This window comes from Heterodontus francisci, chromosome 5, assembly GCF_036365525.1.
Source record: "Heterodontus francisci isolate sHetFra1 chromosome 5, sHetFra1.hap1, whole genome shotgun sequence".
Taxonomy (NCBI): domain Eukaryota; kingdom Metazoa; phylum Chordata; class Chondrichthyes; order Heterodontiformes; family Heterodontidae; genus Heterodontus; species Heterodontus francisci.
The window spans coordinates 187,781,986-187,802,566 of record NC_090375.1 but is presented as its reverse complement, the minus strand read 5'-3'; the positions used below and the strand labels follow the sequence as shown (position 1 = coordinate 187,802,566).

General features: G+C 40.4%; 2 protein-coding genes across 3 annotated transcripts in view; one reads left to right on the top strand and one right to left on the bottom strand.

The window, feature by feature from the left end:
• Positions 1-20,581, top strand: part of atp9b (ATPase phospholipid transporting 9B) — a 349,558-nt gene that overhangs the window by 134,330 nt on the left and 194,647 nt on the right. For both annotated transcript variants that reach the window (XM_068032475.1, XM_068032474.1), the window contains exon 8: positions 18,472-18,566. In XM_068032475.1, coding sequence (XP_067888576.1) covers positions 18,472-18,566 — 95 coding nt within the window. The remainder of the gene's footprint in view (positions 1-18,471; positions 18,567-20,581) is intronic.
• Positions 1-20,581, bottom strand: part of LOC137370188 (uncharacterized) — a 120,376-nt gene that overhangs the window by 38,621 nt on the left and 61,174 nt on the right. The window lies entirely within an intron of this gene.

Below are 20,581 nucleotides of genomic sequence, written 5' to 3'. Positions count from 1 at the left end.
GAAAGGTAGTGTAATCTTGTATATAAATGCAAATTTGACAATGTAGGAGTTTGAATGGATAGAGCTATCTACAGGAATAGATTAATTGATGAATTGTTGGAGAACCAATACTACTTTTCCAGTAATATTTTTCTCTTTGGAACTCTCTTTTTGGTTCATGAAATCTTTGTTTCTGCCACTCAATAATTGTTAATGTTTGCTATTTACCTTGCTGCTTTTACAAAGTTACAGTGTATTTAGAGCACAGAAAGAGATAATTTGGCTTAACCGGTCCAGCTGATGTTTATGCTCCATACAAGCCTCCTCCATCCTTAAGTGCATCAACATATACTTCTATTCCTTTCTTCCTCGTGTACTTATCTAACTTCCCCTTAAATGGATCTATGCTAATCACCTCAACTACTCTCTGGGTAAAATGTTTGTCCTGAATTCCCTATTGGATTTATTAGTGCCTATTTTATATTTACGGCCCCTAGTTCTGGTCTCACCTGCAAGTGGAAACTTCATCTTAATTCATCAAACCCTTTCATAATCTTAAATACCTCAATCAGGCCATTCTCTGTCTTCTTCTAGAGAAAAGTGCCCCAGCCTGTTCAACCTTTCCTGATGGGTATAACCCCTCAATTCTGGTATCATTCTAGTAAATTATTTCTGCACCTTCTCCAGTGTCTCGATATCCTATTTATGATACGGAGACCAGAACTGTTCATAGCACTTCTGACATGTGACCTAACCAAGGTTCTGTATAAGTTTTGCATAACTTGGCTTTTCAATTTTATTCCTCTAGAAATGAAATCTTACGTTATGTTTACTTTTTTCTAATGGCCTCATTAACCTGTGTTGCTACTTTTAGTGATTGGTGTATCTGAACAGCATAATATTTAAAGTCCAGAAACTTGAAATGGTAATAAAAGCAACATTTAGGCACCTGCCATTTTAATGTAGCTCCTGTAGATAATAAAACACAACACTGTCGTTTGTTATACCCCTAGTTTTAGCATATGGAACTCAGAATATGGAGTTCCACTGAGAGATTTTACATATTAGATGTTTAATAAATTTCTATTCTGCTAATTTTGGCACAATGAAGTACCTTTTTGTTTGAACTAACAATGAATTGGTTATTGGTTGTTGCTTGCATACTCCCCAGTACAGGGTAGTATTTGGGTTTAGAGTCACATCTAGCTTCAACTAGTCAGGTACAGAAGTTTAATGCAAATTTAGATGTGGAAATGTAGACTATCTTTTAAAAAGTAGGCTTCTTTTAAGACCATGGCATGTAATTTTTAAAGTTTACAAATGAAACATTTATTAAATTACTATGCAGTGAGTGGAAATACAATTACTGAGCAGAGGCATGTATGCAAGCTTGTTGGAAACAGTATTGTGTGAAAATGCCACCTTCAGGTCAGATTTAGTTTCAGGTGCTTCTATCAACCATGTCCTTCCAGGCAGTTAGCTCGCTAAGCTGCTAAATATACAGGCATTTATGAATAAAACATGTAGTCCTGCTAGACTTTACTTACATCAGGGTCCAGGTTCTTTGATTGTAACACTGAATTTATCCGGACTTGGGCACCCAAACAAAATGTACTTGTTGGCAGCTTGTCAGGCTGCCTTCTACCATACAGTGCTCATCTTACTTTTCTCTCCCCTTCCTGCTAGACTACTTTTAGTAGTTTTAATGTTCTTTGTATGGTAAGTGCTATAGTTGTATGTAGTCATATCACAGTCATATCTAAGATTCTAAGGACATAAATTACAAAAAAATGCCTGGAATAAAAGTGAAGAATTATTGGCAATTTAAATGTAGAAACAACATTCTTATTCAGAAAAGCTTTTACTATAAAACATATGCAGTTTATACTTTCAGTGCAACTGCAATTTTAATTAGTTTGAAATTTTGCATTTGACATGATCTTTCTGTTTTAAGATGTAATTGTTTGTTGTGATGCTGGTATATTAGACGCCCAAATGATTCAATTTATAATGCATTAGTTTGCAGAAACTGGTACGGTGGACTGAATATCATTAGCAGTACATGAAAGGTTTATGATGGTGTGGTATCAGCTCTTTTCCCTGGATAAGCTAATGTAATGGTAATGAAATATGATTACCACTTGTGTAACTAAGTAGGAGTGTTATCCCTGTCAGTCAGCCTTTCATGACTCAAGTCAACTGTAATATTGCTGTGTTTTAGATGACTGAGTTACTGCAGATAAATAATTCCTAAAAAGCATTAGTATACAACAGCTACTGAACAGCTGGATCCTTATTAATAGAGTACTTTGACATTGACTTACTGTCCAATATGAAGTTCCCTCCCTCACTTGAAAAAAGCAGGTGCATTAAACTTGGGATAAACCATGTCTTAGTCAAATTAGTCATTGTAAGAAAATAATTCACTTGAAGGTCATTGTTGTTTAGAAAAGGTATCTAAGAATCCTGAAATCTTCTGTTTCAACAACACTGTTGGTGGGTTGGGGTTTTCTGTCCTATTGTGGTACCAGAATAGACGCATAAAACTACATTGCTGGGTATACAGTTCCTAATGTATCTGGAAATTGGATTGACCAAAATGAGGGCATTTGTATCGATGCTTGGCTTTCGAGGTATAGTTGTTCAGTATTGCATCATAACACATCCTAAATATCAGCTTGGCTGTGTAATAGCATCTGAGTTATAAGGCATGGGTTCAAGCTCCACTGCAGGATTTGAACTCATAATCACTTCAGTGCAATGCTGTGGGAGTGCTCTGTTGGTGACATCTTTGGCTAAGATATTGGGCCGAATTTTGCTGTGAAAATAAATCATCATTATTTATGCGCAGATGGGACTGCAGCTTCTGGCATTTTGCCATCTGACTCCCCGTTCAAATGTATTTAATGGCATGAAGTTACTGCACTGACATCGTAGATATGGATTAAACTTGCCACTGAAGGTTGTCATTCCAGTCTCAGTACCCTTTTAACTAGTGTGGTAAGTCTTAATTGCTGTCAAACAACCTCTCTGGCACTGAAAATTAAAGTTAAGTATGGAGTCTACTCCTTCAAAGCTTAATTATTGACATTTAAAAAAATAATTCTTTAATTTTTCTATCTTAATCCAATCTATCTTTCCCCCTCTATTTTGCTTTCTCTACCTGATTTTGACATTGAATTCACTATTCTAACTTGCACTTCCTGGTTTGGACTCTGTGCTGCTCACTCACAATTCTTCAACTGGTTGCGTCTCTTGTTCACAGAGGCCTCAGATGTCCTATAGAGGGCGCTGAGCTTTTTGGATGTTTGGCTCACAGGCTTGCACTGCATTGCAAGGCAAGTTGCTAATGAATGTTCGTCACTCACAGCTAAATCTGGCCCATCAAGCCTTTCTGTCTATTCAAGTAGTTTTTTTTTAAGGCACTATTCAAAGAGAGCAGGGGAGTTCTGGTGTCCTGGCTGGCATCTATCCCAAGACCACTAAAAGCAGATTAACTTTTTTTATTTGTTCGTTTGTGTGATGTGGGCATCGCTGGCCGGGCCAGCATTTATTGCCCATCCCTAATTGCCCTTGAAGGTGGTGGCGAGCAGCCTTCTTGAACCGCTGCAGTCCATGTGGGGTGGGTCAAGTATGTTTTTTTTTCCTCTTGTTGGTTCCCTCCCACCACTTGCTGCAAACCCAGTCTGTCTCTTATGTCCTTTAGGACCTGGCCAGCTCGGTCAGTAGTGGTGCTGCTGAGCCACTTTTGGTGATGGACATTGAAGTCCCCCACCCAGAGTACATTCTGTGCCCTTGCTACCCTCTGTGCTTATTCCAATTGATGTTTAACATGGAGAAGCACCGATTCATCAGCCGAGGGGTTGTGGGTGGGTGGGGGTGCCATAGGTGGTAATCAGCAGGAGGCTTCCTTGCCCATGTTTAATCCGATGCCATGAGGCGTCATGCAGTCCAGAGTCAATGTTGAGGACTCCCAGGGCAACTCCCTCCCGACTGTAGACCACTGTGCCGCTACCGCTGGTTGGTCTGTCCTGCCGGTGGGCCAGGACATATCCAGGGATGATGATGGTCGTGTAATAGAGTCATAGTTAGAGTTTTAGACCACAAAAACAGGCCCATCGTGTCCATGCAGGCCATCATGCACCTATCTATTTGAATCCCATTTTCCAGCACTTGGCCCGAAGCGTTGTATGTGCTCAAGTGCTCATCTAAACACTTAAATGTTGAAGGTTCCTGCCTCTATCACCCCTTCAGGCAGCGTGTTCCAGATTCCAACTACCCTCTGGGTGAAAAAATCTTTCCTCAAATCCTCTCTGAACCTCCTGCCCCTTAGCTTAAATCTGTGGCCCCTGATTATTGACACCTCTGCTAAGGGGAAAAAAATTCTTCCTGTATCCTATCTATGCCCCTCATAATTTTGAATACCTCAATCAAGTCCCCCTTCAGCCTTCTCTGCTAAGGAAAACAACCCTAGCCTATCCAGTCTCTCTTCATAGCTGAAATGCTCCAGCCCAGGCAACATCCTGGTGAATCTCCTCTGCACCCTCTCCATTGCAGTCACATCCTTCCTATAGTGGCGACCAGAACTGTACACAGTACTCCAACTGTGGCCGAACTAGCGTTTTATACAGCTCCATCATAACCTTCCTGCTCTTGTCTTTATTAGCCGAGGCATAGAATATAAGTATCCCATATGCCCTCCTAACAACCTTACCAGCCTGTGCTGCTGCCTTCAGTGATCTATGGACAAGGACACCAAGGTCCCTCTGACCCTCTACTTCCTAGGGTCCTACCATCTATTGTATATTCCCTTGCCTTGTTAATCCTCCCAAAATGCATCACCTCAGTGGCGCAGTGGTTATCACCGCAGCCTCACAGTTCCAGCGACCCGGGTTCAATTCTGGGTACTGCCTGTGTGGAGTTTGCAAGTTCTCCCTGTGTCTGTGTGGGTTTCCTCCGGGTGCTCCGTTTTCCTCCCTCATGCCAAAAACTTGCAGGTTGATAGGTTAATTGGCCATTATAAATTGCCCCAAGTATAGGTAGGTGGTAGGGAAATATAGGGACAGGTGGGGATGTGGTAGGCATATGGGATTTGTGTAGAATTAGTATAAGTGGGTGGTTGATGGTCGGCACAGATTTGGTGGGCTGAAGGGCCTGTTTCAGTGCTGTATCTCTAAACTAAACTAAATTCCATTTGCCACTGCTCTGCCCATCTATATTGTCCTGTAATCTAAGGCTCTCCTCCTCACTACGATGCCACCAATTTTCATGTCATCTGCGAACTGACTGATCATACCTCCTATAGTCACGTCTAAATCATTAATGTACACTACAAACAGCAAGGGTCCCAGCGCCGATCTCTGGTACACCACTGGTCACAGGTTTTCAATCGCAAAAACAACCCTCGACCATCACCCTCTGCCTCCTACCACAGACAATTTTGGATCCAAATTGCCCTGGATCCCATGGGCTCTTCCCTTCTTAACCAATCTCCCATGCGGGACCTTATCAAAAGCCTTACTAAAGTCCATGTAGACTACATCAACTGCTTTACCCTCATCTACATATCTAGTGACCTCAAAAAATTCAATCAAGTTTGTTGGACACGATCTCCCCCTGACAAAGCCATGCTCACTATCCTTCATTAATCCCTGCCTCCCAGTGGAGATTAATCCTGTCCCTCAGAATTTTTTCGAATAGTTTCCCTACCACTGATAGATTCACTGGCCTGTAATTGCCTGGTTTATCCCTACTACCCTTCTTGAATAATGGTGCCACATTCGCTGTCCTCCAGTCCTCTGGCACCTCTCCTTGGCCAGACAGGATTTGAAAATTTGTCAGAGCCCCTGCTATCTCCTCCCTTGCCTCGTGTAACAGCCTGGGATCCATCTCATCTGGGCCTGGGGATTTATCCACTTTTAAGCCCGCTAAAACCGCTAATACTTCCTCTCTTTCAATGTTAATTTGTCTCAGTCCCCCTCCCTGATCTCTACACCTGCATCATCCTCCATAGTGAACACAGATGAAAAGTAATCATTTAAAACCTCACCTATGTCCTCTGGCTGCACACACTTTGCCACTTTGGTCCCTAATGGGCCCTACTCTTTCCCTGATCATTCTCTTGCCCATAACATACTTACAAAACGCCGTAGGATTTTCCTTTATCTTGCCCGCCAGTGTTTTTTCATGCCCCCTCTTCGCTCTCCTAATTACTTTAAATACCCCCCTACATTTTCTATACTCCTCTAGGGTCTCTGCTGTTTTCAGCGCTCTGAATCTGCTATAAGTCTCCTTTTTTTCCCCCTTATCCAATCCTCTTTATCCCTTGACAGCCAGGGTTCCCTGGACTTGTTGGTCCTACCATTCACCTTTACGGGAGCATGTTGGCCCTGAACACTTTCCTTTTTGAACGACTCTCATTGGTCTGATATCGACTTTCCTACAAGTAACTGCTCCCAGTCCAGTTTGGCCAGATCCTGTTTTATCATATCAAAATCGGCCTTCCCCCAATTCAGTACCTTTATTTCCGGTCCATCTTTGTCCTTTTCCATAACTACCTTAAATCTTAGAGTTATGATCACTGTCCCTGAAATGCTCCACCATTGACACTTCTGCCACTTGTCCAGCTTCATTCCCTAGGATTTGGTCTAGTACCGCCCCTTCTCATAGGACTTTCTACGCGCTGGCTCAAAAAGCTCTCCTGTATGCACTTTAAGAATTCCGCCCCCTTTAAGCCTTTTGCACTAAGACTATCCTAGTTAATATTGGGGAAGTTGAAATCCTTTACTATTATTACCAATGTCTGGGACATTGTCTGTAAGGTATGATTCTGAGAGTGTCACTATGTCAGACTGTTCCTTGACTAGTCTGTAGTACAGCTCTCCCAACTTTGGCACCCGCCAGATGTTAGTAAGGAGCACTTTGCAGGACTGGGTTTACCGTTGTCGTTTCTGGTACCTTGGTCGATGCCGGGTGGTCTGTCCGGTTTCACTCCTTTTCTTAGATTTTGTAGCGGTTTACTACAACTGAGTGGCTTGCTTGGCCATTTCAGAGGGCATTTAGGAGTCAATCACATTGCTGTGGGTCTGGAGTCTCATGTAGACCAGACCAGGTAAGGGCAGCAGATTTCCTTCCCTAAAGGACATAAGTGAACCAGATAGTTTTTTTTACAACAATTGACAATGGCTTCATGGTCACCAATAGACTAGATTTTTTAATTCCAGATTTATTAATTGAATTCAGATTTCACCATCTGTGTGGTGGGATTCGAACCCATGTCCCCCAACGATATTGCCACTGCGCCACTGCCTCTTCATTCATCTCTTTGTTTATGCATACATTGGCTACAAGTATGTATACATGGCAGTGAGCATATTTCAAAAGTAAATAAATGGGCCATGAAGCACTGGAGGCATAGAGGGTGAAAGGTGCCTCTAAATGCAAATTTATTTTTTCACTCCTTTCACGTAAGCAGAACAAATATATTTTCCTTTTCTGTAATGCAATTTAAGTGTTTTTTTTATTGCTGAGTACCATTCCTTTGTGAAGACCATGTCCACACTTGGCTAATGATATGCTCCTTATTGGGCAGTGCATTGGTGTAGAGGTGCCAGTTAGTAATTGCACAGTACCTGATACAGTGCTTTAGCACAATATCGCTGTTGTGGGGGTCTTGTCCAGGTAGTTTGAGCAAGTTTATGATAAGTTTCAGCACAAGTAAACTACTAAGGTTGGGGTGTAAAATCCTTTCAATATTGTTACTTGGGAAATTTATGTCTGTTTAACATTGTTTTTTTAAACATTTGTAGAAAATCTTCTGTGTAACTTCAGCTTCCTACTGTATGATACCCCTGACCATCACAGGAGGATAAATCCAGTCTTTGGACTCAATTGATGACAATCCCCCACCATGGTTTTTGATGTTTTTTGAATCCATCGAGTGGATTACACCCATATTCCACTGCCAGCTGTGCAGTAACCTCCCTCTGATATCTTTCAGTTAAGATAATTCTGCCCCTGTGCACATTACCTAGAATTGCCATATCTTTTCATAACTCAGTACTCCAAACAGCATGAACTCCAGGTACAGGTGCAATTGTGGCATACTAAGACCCGTAACATGCAGTTAAAAAGAAGTATGTATTTCAGCATAACAAAATATCTAGGGAGAAGTTGAAACCTATGAAATAGTCTTGTGACTCAATCACATTTTGGCATGCTTTATTTCATCATCTGAAACCCCCTCTTTTCAGTTGTGACAACTGTGCAACTTCCTCCTTGTTTTTCTTAACTTTAATACAATGCTTCTGAATCAGTTGGTGACCTTTTTCTAAATACGTTATCTTTTTTCCACGAGAGTTTTTATGCACTGTGCGTACTACATCAAAGCTGTTAAATTAAAATACACTGTTATCCTGTACTTCAATATCCTTTAAATATCTTTAGTTTTTAAATATTTTGAATTTAACAGTCACATCCTCAATTAGGGGTGTTCTGTGCTCTCCAGGGACAGATAATAATGAGCCTATTGCATTTGTCCTGTACATATAATGCCATGGAAACTGGGTCAGGCAACAGGGTGGTTTCGGGTAATGCACAGCTTATCTTCTTGAAGTTCAGCTGAGTCCATGGTCGGCGTGGCTTAAATCTAAAAATAGCTCTACTATTTTTTGGTTGAAGTTTACTGTTATACAATATTCATAGGATAATATCATGGATAGCTTACTTTTTCTTCAAGAATACAATACTTTGCCATCCTCGTCCTTCAATAGTGTTGTAGGCCCAGATTTTGGTGTGTGGACTGAAGGAACAGCTTTTGGGGCTAGTGTCCTGGCAAATCGTATAACTAGGGCTGTAGAGAGAGCTTTAAACTAAATAGTGGGGGGAAGGTGGGGAGGGTTCAAGTGAGGGGAAATTTTGAAAGTTAACGAGAAGGGATAAGGCAATAGTGCAGGGTAGTGCAGAGCGTGGCAGGAAGGGACAGAGCATGCAAATATAAGAGTGCACTAGCAAGTAAGGTCAGAGTCGGAAAAAATGGTAAAAAGACAGAATTAAAGGCTCTTTATCTGAATGCACGCAGCATTTGTAACAAGACAGCTGAATTGATAGCACAAATAGAGATAAATGGGTATGATAGCCACGACAGACGTGGTTGTAAGGTGAGCAAGGCTGGGTGCTAAATATTCAGGGTATTTGACATTTCTGAAGGATAGGAAGAAAGGAAAAGGAGGTGGGATAGCTCTGTTAATAAACGATGAGATCGGTACAGCAGTGAGAAATGATTTTGGCTCGGAAGATCAAGATGTAGAATCAGTTTGGGTGGAGATAAATGCTAAAGGAAAGAAATCATTTATGGGAGTATTTTATAGGCCCCCTAACAGTAGCTGCATTGTAGGACAGAATAAAAATCAAGAAATAATGGCTTGTAGGAAAGGTACATTAATCATGAGTGATTTTAATCTTCTTATAGTTTGAACAGATCAAATTGGCAAAGGTAGCCTGGAGGATGATAGCCTAGTGTATAAGGGGCAGTTTCTTAGAATAATATGCTCTGGAACCAGGGAGCAGGCTATTTTCGACCTGGTAATGTGCAATATACAGGATTATTAATCATAGTAAAGGATCCTCTAGGCAAGAGTGATCATAACATGCTAGAATTTTACATTCAGTTTGAGAATTTTGGGTCTGAAACTAGTGTCCTAAACTTAAAGGCAATTACAAGAATATGAAGACAGAGTTGGCTGAAGTAGACTGGGAAAATAAGTTGAGAGGTAAGACCGTAGAGAAGCAGTGGTAGACATTTAAGGAGATATTTCATAACTCTCAACAGAGACACATGTTATTGAGAAAGAAAGACTTTGAGAAGGTTGCACCATCTGTGGCTAACTAATGAAGTTAAGGATGGTATCAAATTGAAAGAAAAGGCATACAGTGCTGCAAAGATTACTGGTAGGCCGGAAGATTAGGAAAGTTTTAGAAACCAGCTGAGGATGTCTTTCTAAAAGAGAGAAATTAAAGTGTGAGAATAAACTAGCGAGAAATATAAAAAGACAGTAAAAGCTTCTACAAATATATAAAAAGGAAAAGAGTTGCTAAAATAAGTGTTGGTCCCTTAGAGGATGGGACGGGGAATTAATGGGAAACAAGGAAATGGAAGAGACTTTGAACAAGTATTTTGTAACTCCACAGTCGAAGACAAAAAGCGGCACGGTGGCGCAGTGGTTAGCACCGCAGCCTCTCAGCTCCAGCGATCCGGGTTCAATTCTGGGTACTGCCTGTGCGGAGTTTGCAAGTTCTCCCTGTGTCTGCGTGGGTTTCCGCCGGGTGCTCCGGTTTCCTCCCACCTCCAAAAGACTTGCAGGTTGATGGGTAAATTGGCTGTTGTAAATTTCCCCTAGTGTAGGTAGGTGGTAGGAGAATGGTGGGGATGTGGTAGAAAATATGGGGGTAGTGTAGGGTTAGTATAAATGGGTGGTTGTTGGTCGGCACAGACTCGGTGGGCCGAAGGGCCCGTTTCAGTGCTGTATCTCTAAATAAAAAAAAAATAGCAGAAAATGAACAGGCAAAAGGGAGAGAGGAACTTAAAACTATCACTATCGCCATGGAAAAAGTACTAGGAAAACTAATAGGACTAAAGGCTGACAAGTCTCCTGGACTCGATGACATGCAACCTCGGGTCTTAAAATAAGTGGCTGCAGAGATAGTGAATGCATTGGTTGTAATCTTCCAAAATTCCCTAGATTCTGGAAAGGTCCCAGTGGATTGGAAAACTGCAAATGTAATGCCTCTATTCGAGAGCGGTGAGGGGGAGGTGGTTGATGGGTGTTAACAGAAAGCAGGGAACTATAGGCCACTTAGCCTAACATCTGTCATTGGGAAAATGCTCAAATCCATTATTAAGAAAGCAGTAGCAGGACATTTAGAAAATCATAATATAATCAGTCAGAGTCAACATGGTTTTTTGAAAGGAAAATTATGTTTGACAGATTTATTAGAGTTCTTTGAGGATGTAGCAAGCAGGGTGGATAAAGGGTAACAAAAGATGTAGTGTTTTTGGTTTTCCAAAAGGCATTCGATAAATTGCCACATAAAAGGTTACTACACAAGATAAGAGCATATGGTGTTGGTAATATATTAGCATGGATAGAGAATTGGCTAACAGGAAACAGAGTTGGGATAAATGGGGCATTTTCAGGTTGGCAAACTAACGAGTGGAGTGCCTCCGGATCAGTGCTGGGACTTCAACTATTCACAATCTATATTAATGATTTGGATGAAGGGACAGAGTGTATTTTAGCCAAATTTGTGAATGATGCCAAGGTCGGAAAGCAAGTTGTGAGGAGGACACAGTCAAGGGGATATAGATAGGTTAAGTGAGTGGACAAAAATTTGGCAGATGGAGTATAATGTGGGAAAATGTGAGTTTGTCAACTTTGGCAGGAAGAATAGAAAAGTAGAATATTTATATGGAGAGAGACTGCAGAATGCTGTGGTACAGATGGATCTGGTGTCCTTGTACATGAATCATAAGATATTATGCAGGTTTTTTATTTGTTCATGGAATGTGGGCGTCACTGGTTAGGCTAGCATTTATTGCCCATCCCTAATTACCCTCGAGAAGGTGGTGGTGAACAGCCTTCTTGAACTGCTGCAGTCCTTGGGGTGTAGGTACACCCACAGTGCTGTCAGGAACAGAATTCCAGGATTTTGACCCAGCGACAGTGAAGGAGCGGAAGTATAGTTCCAAACCAGGATGGTGTGTGGCTTGGAGGGGAACCTGCTGATGGTGGTGTTCCTATGCATTTGCTGCCCTTGTCCTTCTAGATGGTGAGGTCATGGGTTTGGAAGGTGCTGTTGAAGGAGCCTTGGTGAGTTGCTGTAGTGTATCTTGTAAATGGTACACACTGTTGCCACTGCGCGTCGGTGGTGAAGAGAGTGAATGTTGAAGTTGGTGGATGGGGTGCCAATCAAGCTTTGTCCTGGATGGTGTCGAGCTTTTTGAGTGTTGGAGTCGTACCATCCAGGCAAGTGGAGAGTATTCCATCACATTCCTGACTTGTGCCATGTAGATGGTGGCCAGGCATTGGGGAGACAGGAGGTGAGTTACTCACCGCAGAATTCCCAGCCTCTGACTTGCTCTTATAGTCACAGTATTTATGTGGCTGGTCCAGTTCAGTTTCTGGTCAATAGTAACCTCCAGGATGTTGATATTGGGGGATTCAGCAATGGTAATGTCATTGAACGTCAAGGGGAGATGGTTAGATTCTCTCTTGTTTGAGGTGGTCATTGCCTGTGCCATGGAACTGTGTTTTTTCTCCTCTGTTTGAAACCGTTTTCTTTTAAGACAGAGAGAGAATTTTGGATTTCTGAGAACAGTGTGCCAGCTTCACTTGTTACCTAGGCGACAGCAGGAGAGTGAGGTCACATGGTATAATGTTTCAATTTAACTGTGGGAAAAACCAGATTAGAGAGCCGCCAGCAAAGCGTACTTACTGAAGGAAGGAGCTGTCTATTTCTCAGCAGAAATTCTACAATGAGCTACAGGCCATGTTAATTGCCTAAGGAGGAAAAAACACTTTGAAGAGACAATTTGTATTGCTGGAGGTAGTAAAATTCCTTTTCTGTACTTCCAATCTAAGAGTCTTTGCTTCAAGATTGACTCTCTCTGGACTGATGTGTTTTCTGGAATTCACAATAAAGTTTTTGCCAAAAGACTGCCGATTTTTAAAAATTCAAGTAGTCCTATTGCTGTACTTCTCATTGGAAGAACTATGTGACGCCCGCCTACTGCAGCCGAAGTGCTTTGAATGCCTATCTACTAAGAGTGTTTCATCAAATCCGCGTGGAGGCTTCGAATGGTCTTTGATTATTTTTTACACGTGCATGCCTCACCCATCAGGAACGTAACCCACAAAGACTAACAACCTAGTTATTTATTTTTAAACAGCTAATTTTTAAAACATAAGTTAACCGTTAGTTTTTGAGCATATGTGTATGAATGGGGGAGTTAGGTTAAAATAAGTTATAAGGTCTTTAGACATAGGTTTATCTTAATAGTTTTGAAGATTTAGTTTTAATAAATAGCTAATTTGTTGTTGTCTAAAGATACCTGGTTTGTTCAGTTTTATTCTGGGGGTTACTAGCGTGTTTAATTAGGCTGTTTTCCAGTTGGGTGGGAAAACGTTAATAATATGCTGTGACCTGTGGAGTGATGGGACTGAATTGACAGTGCATTGCTCCCATCTCGGTCGCAATACCTGGCACTTATGTGGCGCGAATGTTACTTGCCACTTATCAGCCCAAGCCTGGATGTTGTCCAGGTCTTGCTGCATATGGACACGGGCTGCAAGTAATTCGGAAGGCTAGTGGAATGTTGGCATTTATTGCAAGGGGGATGGAGTATAAAATTCAGGAAGTCTTGCTACAACTGTACAGGGCATTGGTGAGACTGCACCTAGAGTAGTGCTTACAATTTTGGTTTCCTTATTTAAGGAGTGATATACTTGCATTGGAAACAGTTCAGAGCAGGTTCACTAGACTGATTCCTGGGATGAAGTTATGAGGAAAGGTTGAGCAGGTTGGGCCTATACTCATCAGAGCTTAGAAGAATGAGAGGTGATCTTATTGAAACTTAAAAGGCTCTGAGGGGGGCTTGACAGGGTAGATGTTGAGAGGATGTTTCCCCCTTGTGGGGGAATCTAGAACTAGGCGGCACAGTTTCAAAATAAGAGATCTCCCTTTTAAAATGGAGATGAGGAGGAATTTCTTCTGAGGGTTGTTAATCTTTGGAATTCTCTTCCCCAGAGAGCAGTGGAGGCTGGGTCATTGAATATATTCAAAGCTGAGTTAGACAGATTTTTGATCTACAAGGGAGTCGAGGGTTATGGGGACAGGCAGGAAAGTGGACCACAATCAGATCAGCCATGATCCTATGAAATGGCAGGGCAGGCTCAAGGGGCCAAATGGCCTACTCCGACTCCTATTTCTTATGTTTCTTATTATTTTTCCATTCACCTTGCCTACAGTTGCCCACAGGCTTGTCAGTGGAGATTTCTAGCTTTCAGGTATCTGAAGCAATGCAGTGGCCTTGACAGGGGAATTGCGACATCTGAGCAAAGCAAGCAGCAGGGAGGCTCTTCAACCTATCATATTGAACAATCCTCACTGAGACATGCAAACTGCACTCAAATTGTTGTACAAGAAGCGAAATAAAGATTGGGACATGTACATAGGATTAAGGGTGAGGCATAAAAGGGAAAAACATAACTCCAATTATTTTACTACTTCAAAAATGTGAAACAATGATTTTCTTAGGGAATGAGACTCCACACCAGTAAAATTAATTTTTTTAAGGCCAGAGTTTGTTCAGTAATTATCACTGTTTTGCTCATTGTTTAAAAACTCAGTTACTCCTGATTGAACAAGTCGTAACTTTTTCATCTGTTTTTAGTGCGAAAACAGTGGGTAATTAGTCTAAGTTCACATCATTATAGTGATCTCTGTGCAGATCCCATTGATGAAGACTGCAATAGTGCAAGCTGTGGAGGAGCAGGGTATCACTGACAGCAACTTCAGGATTTCAGCATTTCACCACACATGTGGATGCTAGAGGTTGCTGGTAGGTTTATCCTGTAATAATGGTGAGTGCTGACAGACTCTCTGTTATTGGTACAGAAAACTCCAGGCCATTAGGAGGGATGACCAATATCCTGCTGAAAGTAGTGGGTTTTAAGGGGAGTATAAATGAGGTGGTGAACTATACATTTTGCACACTAATAAAGGAAATGGCAAGCAGTTTTGCCATCAGTTAAGGTTGCTTTAAGACTCAACACCTTCCAAAGAAGGTGAAAGATGCAATAGAGTGAGTTGTTTGTAGTCAGATCTAGTAGTTTAGCAGATGATGGTGTGTAAATGTGCATTTAAAAAAATATGCAATTTTATATTACCAGAGTTTTAAAATCTTTAAAAAACAAGCATTTACAGCATATTGAAATGCATCCCTTCTTCCATCATCTACAGATTTGTATTTATGTTGGCTATAGGAAATGACAGTTGTATGTTCTGCTTCCTGCAGCCTCCTGCCATTTCCTTTACCAGTATGGGAATCGACCCGTTTAGTTCACTACTATGTCTGCTGCTGCACTTGTCTCTGGATTTTGAGATTTGTGATTATGGTCAAATTGAACATGAGGAAAGGCATAGAAAAATTTCAAATCAGCTGCATCCTTAGTATCCATCTTTTTTTTTCAAAATGAGAAGTCCACTTTTTGCTCAACTCACTCAACTTTCCCAATATGTACTATCAAAAAATCCATAATGTGTACATTTAATTTGAATCTCTATCCTGCCCCTGCCCCCAACCAAAGAGTCCTGACCTATAGTCACATGAAAAGGAAAAGCTGCAAATGCTGTATGTCTTGAATAAAAACAGAAAATTCTACAAATACTCAGCAGGTTAGATGGCATCTATGGGGAGAAAAGACGGGTTGGGACATTTTGAGTGCGCATCCTGCGTCTTTCAAAGGGTAATCTCTTGAAGTGTCGTATCCTTTAATTTTCCCTTAAAATGCCAATGAATCTGCTGTGTTATTCCAGCACTTTCTGTTTTTCTGCTCAGCTGTGGTTTTTGTACTTTGTGATTTTATGAAAATAATGATCCTTTTATAATTCTGACCAATCAAGTGCCCATGGGATCTTGAACAGAAGTTTTTTGCTCGTCATTGTGTCCAAGCAACTAATTCTGCTTGATAGGATGGAACAAATTCAGACATCATATCATGAAATGCATGCCTCACTCATTAGGTGACTTGCATTATAAAGTCTAGTATTTTTGTATTGGAAATATATATGGACCATATAATAAAACCCACATGCCAGGCTGAGATTGGTTATTGCAACATGTGTTGGAAGTTAAGAAGTATGGAAAATTGAAGCAATTTCTCAGGAGTGCTTTATTTTTGTAGGCAGCTTTCCTATATTCTGACAACCTATAGAATAGGTGCAATAGATGAAATGGTTCCTACAATTTGGGATGTATTTCCATTTGAGGCATAAGTGCCACCAATATCAGAGTTGTCAAGATAATCTCTGGCTTAACATTCCTGTGTTGGCTGTTAGTAAAAAAAAAAGACATGAATAGAATGGTGTAATGTCTGGACAAAGTGCCAACTGTTAATTCATTTGTGTTCAGTGGTACTAATCATTCCTTTCCCAAAAAATAATAATTTTGCTAGTTAAGGCCTTGTTAAAGGTCATTAAGGATGAACTCATGCAGCCGTTCTGCAGCTGTAGGGTTGCAATGAAAACGGCGTATTTTAACCATGTTCGGCCTAATGAAGGGGAAGATTTTGGAGCATCGCCACAATGAGAGAAGTGAATAGCACAGAAGTTTCATGTCGCAAAGCATGGTCTCTGGTGGGTATATCACAATGGAGCAACCTGCATATCTGCCAGAAAAGGTAGCAAACTAGCCGCTATAGGAAGAGAAATAACTCATTGCCTAGTTCTTCTTCCATTGAGCTGTCTGTGATTGGACACTTACTTTCTTTTGGGCAAGTTTATTATTGCAAAACAGTTAATTGCCATCCTGGTTCGGTTTTGCTGCATGCTGGATTGTTGCTGGCTTTTTGCCACAACTGACACTGGTTATTTTCTGCACAAAATAATGGGGAGCTTCCAGATGTATTAAACATCAAGTAATTTTGTTCAGTTGTGCAAGATTGCTGGTGTATGTGTTCTATTGTCACATTTGCCACTTGTGTGTTATGAACTTCATGTTGCTCCCAGAACAGCTGTTGGTTTTTATTTTAAGGGCAGTGCCTACTCTCACTTCTGCATAGCTGCACAATGACACACAAATGCACCTGACATGAGTGTTATTTGGCTTGTTACTATGTTACCTCATGAATGCCACTGGTATGGAATATCACCTCACCATGTCCACTGGTTTGTGTTCTGTGTTGGAATTCTTCCCTCATGTCTGTAACTGCTAGTCAGTACATTTTAAGCTGACCAAACTGAAGTCATCTCTGGTTGCTGCCACATACCCAGTGGCAAAACTGCAGTTTAAAGAAGTGATGTTCCTTTACATTGTACATGGGAGATGGCTGTTCGACTCCACTGCACTGTCTACCTATCTTGCAGTGTCATGTGCAAGGAGGTGTGCATGCTCAATATGGGCTTGCAACTTATCAGCCTCCATTTCAAAGCAAGCCATTGAGGGTTAAAATTATTTTTTTTAAAAAAAGGAAAATTGTGTATTTTACCACTTGGTCCCTTGTCAACCAAACGCATTGGATCTCTTTCCTTATTGGTGTCTTGTGCCTTGCTGTCTACTTGCTCATCAGTATCACTACTCTGGAAAGCTGTTTATCTGTATTGATATCTGCTTCAAACAGTGTTGGTGATAATTAATACTAGAGTGTGTACTGTTATTTGGATGTGGCCCACTAGGTTGCTCTTATCAATTGAGAGTAGATGATATGGTTTGAAGACCTAAGCATGCTTATCCACTGGACTACTGTATTGCACTGCATCCACCATTTATATTTGTGCTCTTACTTAATCAATATTTACTGCCATGTGTATTGTATAAGTAAACAATCCACCTTAATCCTGATCTGTCCTTCGAACTTCAAATTTTTAACACTTTTGAATAGATCAGCCACAACTAGCTCACAAGAGGTCTTTTTGTATCGTGGGATCCACTCCCTGTTTCATGCAGTGCCCTCCTATTATGCATTATCTGCGCCTTTAGACATAACTTGTCCATGCCTCCTGTCGGTCTTCAGAGTGGTAGAGAGATATGGTGTTGACTGTGTGGTATATATTCCCATGCCTTCTCCTCCCCACCACCAAAGATGTGTTCTGTTCTCCATTATTGTGTTTAAAAGCACGCAAAGCATCAGCCTTTTCTCTGATGTTCAAACATTTTCTCCACAATTGCCCAAGAGGAATGTTGGGCCCCTGGTGATCTGGAAAATAGTTTGGGTAGCAATGAAATTTGTGTTTTTGAATATATGTTGGCAGTTCAGGAAAAACAACTTCTAAGCTTGTTTCATTTATACAAAAGGACATAACATATATCTAGTCGTATGGGATGCATGGGGAGTTTTGCAAAATGCTTTTTTGGAAATAGTCATAAGCAAACAGATCAAGAAGATTCTGCTTAAAGAACTGTTAATACTAATATAGCTAACATAAAATCAATAACAAATGGGTATCTCATTGTCTTTGGTAAATAAAAGGAATAACTTTTTAATGAAAGATTGGGAGAAGTTAAAATTAGTGCAAGAAATTTGATTAAAATACATGAGTAACAAAACAAAAAGCAATGATGCCTCAAAAACAGTGGGTTGTAGCACAGGATAATATGGAGTCGAATTTTGTTTTCATCTAATTACTCATGTCTGAGAAGTTGATGTGATAAAACACGTTTCTCTCACCATTACAGATGGCCAGAAATATCTAAACTAACGTGTTTTTTTTTTCAAGGTGCTTGTTTCATCCGTACAGATCAACTGGATGGTGAAACAGACTGGAAGCTCAGGGTAGCTGTTTGCTGTACACAGAGATTGCCAGCTTTGGGTGTAAGTACAGTACTTGCATTACTTGTTTCCCATCTGTACATCATGCTTTTGTAGCACTACCTTTAATATACATAGCACTTCCAGGCACAATTAGTTTTTTTAAAAGGTATCTGCAGTTCTATTCCAGTGTTCTCAATTGTGGATTACACACTGGCTGGGTTAAGTTCTGTAATTGTGCTACACGACTTGATGCAGAATTTTCCTGAAACAAACTGAGCTGCTTTGGGAGACGAAATTTTACAGGAAAGTTTGGAGCGCAGTTATAGAGTGCATGCTGCCTGCAATGTCATTGCATTCTGTCCAGAATGGATTATTGGAAAGGGAGCCTGTGGTGGCCCCTGTTGGTGTTAAAGTATATGTATGGTAAATTGTTCTAGAATCTAAGCTGACATTTCAGTCCAATTCTGATTGAGTGCTGCAATGTTGAAGGCGTCAGACTCCAGAGTCACATGGGGGTCTGATGAGCTCTGCTGCCATTTTTACAGACACTACTGTACGTTCAGACAAAATAATATAATTGTGGTCTTGTTTCTCAGTGAGCCACTGGTAATTAATTAGTTTGTATATAGGCAACACAGTTACCAATGGAACAGCAATGCCAAAAGCTATACTCATCATGAATTAACTCATAACTTCCAAGCTGATGGATAGTTTGAGTTAACAGGAGCTTTTATAACTCTATACATTGATAATAGGGTGGTAGAAGGAGCCCTTTCCTTGTATTATAATGTGAAAAGTTTCCTAGATAAAGGAAAGATGGAGTTCTACTTGGAGATTGAGGAGACGACATATCATCCAGAGGATAATGGAAGAGATGATATTAGGATCAAATGTTTTATTGGAATCCAGACAATGGAGGATCTGGCAGGGACAGTTGGTGATCGAAGATGTATTACTTTAAGTAAGCAGACCAGCTGATGTGTTAAGTTTGTATTCAGGCTACAGATGCAGAATACTAACATAAAAATGGTATTCACAATGTAGAGCCTGTCTTTTACAAAACGCATATGGTTAACTGATTAAAATCATGCATTAAAAGCATTTTATAGTCCAGCTGTTTGAAATTCCAGTTAATATGTGCTTTACAATCTGCACTGATAAGGAGCAATTTGTCCTTCATTATGTTATCCAAAACTGCATAATGACGCAAACAAATGCGAAAGGGTAAATTCTTCCCGTATTTGCTAACCAAGAAGTCAAGTAATTGCATATATTTTAAACATTTAATTACAGTTTATACAATGTGAAGAACTATATAAATGTGCAAGTACCAGTTTCTGTTAACTTTATGATATTTACTTAGATGAAATAGAAATTAATATAAATAAGCAGCAGGATTCATACTTTATTCTGTGCTTGACGCATCTAACTTGTGAGGTTGCCTTTCTGCTTATAAGCAGCTTTAAGCCATTGTAGCCACAATGAACCCACCTACCCCCTAGTTTTGAAATTCTCTTTTCCCACATTTTAATAATGTTTCTGCAGTACAAAAGTATAAAGTGCAAAGATAGATTGAGCAGGAGAACCAAAAAATATATACAGCTGCAATGTTAAATCAAAGATACCTCATTGAATCTACTTATAGTTTCATGCTGACCGATCTCAGTTGCACAATTATAATGATGGACATTTCTCCATGTGTGTTTTTTCTTCAAAATAAAAGCAACTCCTTTTTTGATAGAACTCTAATGTGGGCATGCATAACTTTATCAAATTTCTCATGAGCTATTAAGTCCTGTATATAGTCTCTGGTATACTTCAGTTTGCTTTTCATACATAGGGTCTGCCAGAGCAGATGATAATGCTTTAATGGGATCTTGCATTTTTTTCACTAGATTAGGCTGCTTTTCCTCAGTGTCATTTGCAGACTAGTATGGTTAGAACTGTTGAGGTAATGCTACAACTACTTATTCTTGAGATCTGCACAAAATTGGACAAAGTTAACCTTGTTTCATTAAAGCTAGCCAGTTAACATGAGTCTCTAGTTTAAACTGCGCAATATAGTGCGAGACATT